This window comes from Ceratosolen solmsi, unplaced genomic scaffold (assembly GCF_000503995.2).
Source record: "Ceratosolen solmsi marchali unplaced genomic scaffold, CerSol_1.0 scaffold9, whole genome shotgun sequence".
Taxonomy (NCBI): Eukaryota; Metazoa; Arthropoda; class Insecta; order Hymenoptera; family Agaonidae; genus Ceratosolen; species Ceratosolen solmsi.
The window spans coordinates 438,187-445,531 of NW_011948452.1; the positions used below are offsets into that span (position 1 = coordinate 438,187).

At 23.0% G+C, this 7,345-nt stretch overlaps 1 protein-coding gene across 1 annotated transcript; it reads left to right on the forward strand.

The window, feature by feature from the left end:
- Positions 1-814: 814 nt before the first annotated feature.
- Positions 815-7,013, forward strand: Mccc2 (methylcrotonyl-CoA carboxylase subunit 2). The gene is made up of 9 exons (XM_011505166.1): positions 815-932; positions 1,791-2,044; positions 2,840-3,111; positions 3,588-3,735; positions 4,505-4,920; positions 5,653-5,787; positions 6,005-6,141; positions 6,626-6,711; positions 6,780-7,013. The coding sequence occupies exons 1-9, from the start codon at positions 822-824 to the stop codon at positions 6,895-6,897; spliced, it is 1,677 nt and encodes a 558-aa protein (XP_011503468.1). The 5' UTR covers positions 815-821; the 3' UTR covers positions 6,898-7,013.
- Positions 7,014-7,345: the final 332 nt, after the last annotated feature.

Here is a 7,345-nt window from a genome sequence, read left to right on the forward strand (position 1 = left end):
AATATCCTCATTTAATAATCGTTCTTTCTTAAAGAAATAAAATATTATATACGATTGAGTACAAATAAAATAATTACATTTAATTATCACAAATTTCAGAGAAACTTCTATATAAATAACTTGAGCTATTATTATTAAATCTGTAAATTATATACAAAAATATCTTCATGTACTATGTTGTTTCTAAGAATTAAATTCATAGCAAATAAACCGCGGTGCCCATACATAATTATTGTATACTTACACAAAATAAATATTTCAAAAATGAAAAATATTACTTTAAATTTTATCAATTATTTAACCTTTTCTGCATTTATATTTATAATATAATATTCTGTGTTTGTTTCAATTACAAATTTAAAATACACTTATTGAGTATATTTTATTAAATTATATATCAATCTTAATTATATCATGATATTAATTTTATTTTTAAAAATAATTTTGTTAGTGATATTGTAAAATGAAATAAAATTGAAAAAATTAATTTTTTTATACGTTATGTAGTTAACATGTGTAAATAAAATTCTTACAGATATTAAATATGTATTTTTATATGATATAACATATAAAAAGTAAGATAGTAAAATATTTCTGATTAACATTATGGATTAATAATTATTTTGTTTTATGTAAAAATTTTATTGATTGAAAAGTATACATTTTTTAAGATGCTCTTATATCCTCGAAGATGTCTCCACTTATTTTTCTTATATACAATTAACGGTTATAAGGTTATATATGTATTTAGATAGAGATTACAAAAAACTTCTCTTGTATTTTATTTTTAGTTTAAGAAATAAAGTCGCATTTATAAAAAAATGTCTCGAAAAATCATATATTTAATTAACAATTTCATTATAAAAAGAAAGTATTGTGATAAAGCTTCTATTATTGGTACTACACAGGATATTAATTCACCAGAATATCAGGTTAATTATAATAAGCATTTAGAAGTTATCAATTTGTGATAAGGTTATAGAAAGTGGAAATATGACTCTAGTAATGAGATGAAATTAAAATAGAATTTTCTACTAATGCCTTTATCCAGTAAAATTTATGTTCTATTGATATTATTTGTGTACATATTATGAATTAAGTAGTTCATACATTTAAAAAGAATTTAAATTATTATTTTATTGATTTTTTATTAATATGTATTTAATCTATTTTTTAAAGCAAATTCTTTTAAATAAGTTGTATTGTAAAAAATTTGTATATTTACTTATTTGAGATATTTTTACATTATATGTATTATATATGAAATAATGCATTGTTACATATTTTTATTGAAATAATTATACAAATAATTACAAAAATTGTTTATGAAATATAATCAGCATAAATGATACTTCAAATTATTTAAATTTTGTTTTCATCCATGTATATAATATATTATTTATGTATATTTAATTATATTTGTTATAATAAAATTATTTTTTATGAAGCAAATTATACAGTTTATAAATATAAATTTTTATGGAAATGAATGAAGAATAATTATGTACTTAAATTTTTAACAATATCAAATATCATTTGTAAGAATAGAAATATTTTGATTATCTAATTTATAAATTTTGGAATACATATTTTTATTTAAAGAGAGTGAATATTTTTAATAAATAATGATAAAAGTAAAAGATAATTACAATTTTAACATTTTTATTATAATAGTTTTTTAGAATTCATTAATATATCTTCAATTTTTGTAATGTTAATAGAAATATGTAAGTTTTTAATTTAACTTAATAAATAATAATATTAACATCATAAGATATATAATATTATAGGAAAATTATATCCAACTAAAAGCTTTAGTCGATCAATTAAAATCAATTGTTGCAAACATAGTAGAAGGTGGAGGAAGAAAAGCGAGAGAAAAACATATTAATAAAGGAAAACTCCTACCAAGAGATAGAATTAATTTACTACTAGACAAAGGTTCACCTTTTTTGGAATTTTCTCAACTTGCCGGATATGAAATGTATGACAATGAAGAAGTTCCAGCTGGTGGTATTATAACTGGAATAGGTCGTGTAACAAGGTACCGTAGTTATTGACAATATATTTATTATACTGATAATTTATTTTAAGAGTGTATATGAAAAGTATAATAGTTTCTAAAATAATTAGAGTTAAAACAAATTATTTTATTGATATTTTGTATTTGAATAAGTCTGATTAATAGAAACAAAATTTATTGAATATACATACAAAACTTAAATATAAAGCACTTTCTTTTAATGAACAATAAATTGAAGTCTATGTAGTAAATAATTTTTTTCTTAAGTATTTTATATATTTTATATATACATAATTTATTCTTAAGCTGAATATATATATATTTTATTAAAATGATATTGGATTCATTTAATTGATAATTAAGCATTTTTATTAAATGTAACTCTAATGATTTATACTATAGGATAATCTAATTATAAGTGAAACATACCGAAAGTTATGGAAAATGTTAATTAAAAAATATGATAACATGAAAGATAGGATAAAATTATGCTAATCTATTAAAATTTTTTTGAAGTATTTTGTTGTGTATTCTTATAATATTCTGACCACCGATAAGTATAGTATCAGATTATACATTTGAAACAAAAATATAAATATGCACTAATACAAATGATTTTATCATAAAATATTATTAGATTTGGAATCTTTACAGAAGTTACAATATTTTAGTAGATAAAACTTTTATTTATTGTTTTGATTTTATGTATGAAACATATATTTAATGTGTGTGTCTTAATGATAATGAAAATATTTTACAACAGGCTTAAAAAATTTATGAGTAATAAGCGGGTAGCTAAGAACGCTTTTCTTACAGGACCGAATGTGTTATTGTAGCAAACGATGCAACAGTTAAAGGCGGTACATACTATCCAATCACAATAAAAAAGCAGCTTCGTGCACAAGAGATTGCAAAAGAAAATAAGCTGCCTTGTATTTATCTTGTAGACAGTGGCGGAGCCAATCTATCTAGGCAGGCAGACACTTTTCCAGACAAGATGCATTTTGGACGAACATTTTACAATCAGGCAAATATGAGTGCTGCTGGGATTCCACAAATTGCTGTTGTAATGGGGAATTGCACTGCTGGTACATCATTTATAATTTGAATCTTTTGATCATGTGTTACCCAAGTTCCATTTTTTTAATATTATTATTTACTTATTATTAACTTCATTTCAAAAGTTGTTTCATTTTAAACTATAAATAATGTATATTAAATTATATTTTAATTATTTAATTTTTAATTTGGTTTATAATTTTTTGTCATTTTAATTTCTTTTATTTTAATTGTCCTTAAGGAAATTCTATGATACAATTTTTATTAATTAGATTTTTTGTCACAAGATATAACTTTATATATTTATATATTTATATATTTATAAAATTTGAAAAGTAAATGTATAAATATAAATTTTTGTTTATTTTTAAAAAAATGTTTTATGTATTAATAAATTTGATTTTAAAAGGCATATACACCTTTATTTTTAAACTTTTGACTGATTTCATTGCTAGTACGTGAAGCAAAGAAATAAGAACTTTTTTGTTTCTGGTCTACATTATAGGTGGTGCATATGTACCAGCAATGGCTGATGAGAATATAATAATTCGACATCAAGGTACGATTTTTTTAGCTGGACCCCCTTTAGTCAAAGCGTCCACTGGAGAGGAAGTTACAGCTGAAAATTTAGGTGGTGCAACTCTTCACTGCCAGTAGGTTTTTTTTTTATTTTCTATCTTTAAAATACTATTTTGTACAGTTAAGTAGTTCTAATACTTTTCCAGAAATAAATAAGCAAATTTAATCTTTTATTAACTGATTCTGTCATTGAGATCTGCATAAGCATAAAAGTAATATAGTTTAATAATAGTTAGCAAAGACAATTTTCTAATTCGATATTTTACGAAATTATGATTTGCCATTTATTTTTTATATATAAATTAAAAAGATAAGAATAAAATCCTTTTTAAGAGAAAAATGATTCAATTTCTAGTCTCAAGAATAAATTAATTAATTTAATTTTTAATTTATAGTTTATTTTAGTAAAAATATAATATTTTTAATTATTGTAAGGAAATATTATAATACATATATTATATACACTAACTGTATACTTAAAAAATGCATGGATAATTAATGGATTAAATTCGAAATTATTAAATTACTAAAAGTTAGTGATTATTTAGTTAATAAAATTTTATAATACTTATTCTCTGGAATAATTACTAATATTTAAATGTAAAATATACTGCTAATTGTATTTTAATGTTCAATATACAGAATAATTTTAATAACTCAAATTTTATTCAATTGATTATTCAACTGATTCAATGGATTATGAAATAAATATTTTGCAAATGGAAAAAATGTCATATTTCTTTATCGTAGTATCTTTTAATGAAATGCAATTTTATGTAATAAAATAATTTCATATATTCATCCCGGGAAAAATTGACTGTTGGTAACAATGCTTATTAATAGAGAATCAGGTGTAACGGATCATTTTGCCTTGGACGAGGAGCATGCGCTAAAGCTGACACGTAATATCATATCACACTTAAACCGAGAGCGCAATATTCATACGACAATTGATCGTGATTTTAAGCCACCGATACACGCCGTGGATGAGCTTTATGGCATTGTTGGAATTAATTTGAAGCGATCCTACGATGTACGAGAGGTAATAGCTAGGATCATCGATGGTTCAGTCTTCCATGAATTCAAGGCTCAATTTGGAACTACCCTGGTTACCGGCTTTGCTCGCATTCATGGTTACCCTGTAGGTATCATTGCCAACAACGGTGTTCTCTTTTCCGAAGGAGCGCTCAAGGGTGCACATTTTGTTCAGCTCTGCGCTCAGAGAAAAATACCGCTAGTCTTTCTACAGAATATTACTGGTAAATTTTTAACATCTATTCCGGACTCTTATTACATGTTTGCGTTAAGCAATAAATATTTGTAATAAAAACACGAAATAATATTAAAGTCGATAAAATTAAGGAAGGTGTTGAAAGAGTATAATTTAAAAATTTTATATTAGAGCTATTTAATGATTGCCTTTTAAATTCTTAATATGATGATAATTCATCTAGAAATAAATATTGAAAAAGAAAAATAGAAGAATTTATAAGTCTTATTTAGAACTATACAAAGCTGTTGGGTATTATTGTACTTAATATACCCATTGATTGCTCAATTTTTACTTTTCTTTGCGAGTTTAAAAAATCATTTATTATAAATATCTTGTTTATAATTCATATTGTTTACAATTAGAAAATATTATTAATATTTTTATTTATTTATTAAATATTTATTACTTTAAATAATACTACTTAATTTGCTTGTTTTTCTTAAAATTAATCACCAGCTTATTTATAATATTTAATTAAAAAATTAAATAAGAACTCTCTATTGTTATTTTATATTTGTTATGCAAATAAGAATGAAGAAAATAATAATGTATTTGTTTGCAAAAATTGCTGTCTTAAGAGTTTGATTAGATAACAAATTATATATTTGTTTACATTATATTTCATTTTAATGAATAATATTAATAATTTAATAATTGTTGTACAAAAAAATTATCAACTATGTTCATTTTCTAAAAATTTATGAATATTTGTTTTTAGGATTCATGGTAGGAAGGGAAGCGGAAAGCAGTGGTATCGCGAAAAATGGGGCGAAAATGGTAACAGCAGTCGCTTGTGCGAAAGTACCAAAAATCACTGTTATTATTGGCGGATCTTATGGAGCTGGAAATTATGGTGATCTATGAATTGATCTTTTTTGTATTCGTAAAAAGTAACTTACCAATATTATTGTTCCGATCTTTTAAAAGTGAAATTGAAATTTCTAGAATTTAATATTTTTATTACTGTATATCTCCATAGAAATTATAATTATGTAAATAATTATATTTTTCTCTGTTATTACTTATATTCAACTATTAATTATATTTTTTGATAAAGTACCTTCCAACAGGTATGTGCGGACGTGCGTTTTCACCAAGGTTCCTGTACATGTGGCCAAATGCAAAAATTTCTGTGATGGGTGGCGAACAGGCAGCCAGTGTTATGGCTCAGATTACAAAAGATCAGCGCAAAAGAGATGGAAAGGGGGTATATATTTACGGGTTACAATTTTAATCAATTAAAATAAAATTATTCTAGATCTTTCATTCTTTATAAATTAGTACACTAGGAAAACACAAGTCTTTATGATATTTTATCACAAACTGGTGTTTTTAAATTATAGTTTTTTAAAGAAATTATTTTTTTATATAATTTTTAATTTTTTATAATAATAGTATAATTTTAATGATTTTCTAATTTCAATTTCAATTTTCAATTTACACTTTGTATATATAAGATTAATTTGATTCTTTTTGATTTATTTTTAATAAGGGATGAGGGTGTTGATTATTATTTTTTATATAGCTGTTAAAGAAAACTTGATATACTTAAATTAATTTAAATTAAATTGTGTTTTATAAAAAGAAAATTTCATATTTATCAATCAAACTTTTAAATAATAAAAGGCGAAAAAAGCATTGTATTTCCTAGTTAGATTCAATACTTGTTAAATCTATTATGTTCTTTTTAGTGGAGTCAAGAGGAACAGGATAATTTAAAAAAACCAATTATTAAACAAATAGAATCTGAAAGTACAGCCTTCTATTCTAGTGCTCGGTAAAATCATTATTTCATTTTAGATAAACACATTAACATAATTATTTAATAATACTATTCTGCAATAGACTCTGGGATGATGGACTGATTAATCCAATCGATACAAGAGTCATTATTGCATTAAGTTTAGCAGCAGCACTTAGTGCACCAATACCAGATAGCAAGTTTGGAATCTTCCGAATGTAAATATTGTTGGTAATCATTGTAATGATATGAATAATCTTTATGCAGCTATTGTTATTTTTATATTCTATTGGGAACACTTTGAATGCAGAGTGTTATAATAAATATTTTTTAACGTATTCTAGAAATCCTTTCCAATCTTTTTCAACCGCTAGAGATCGGATACTTTATTATCTTTTATATCTTAATATCATACAAGTGGTTTAATATGCAAGATGTTTCTTTAGTTTAATTTTTCTATAAGATTTAAAAAATTTAAAGAGTGCTTTTAAGATACATGAATCTTATTATATTTTAGATATAACTTTTCTGAAAGTAAACTTTGTTTTATCTATAATCTTTAATATAATCTGTATTTTACTATAAAATATGTTTGAAGTGCTCATTTCTGATTCAGAAGCAATATCTTTAATAGTTAGTCTTTTATTATATTCAACAACAATAAAATAAT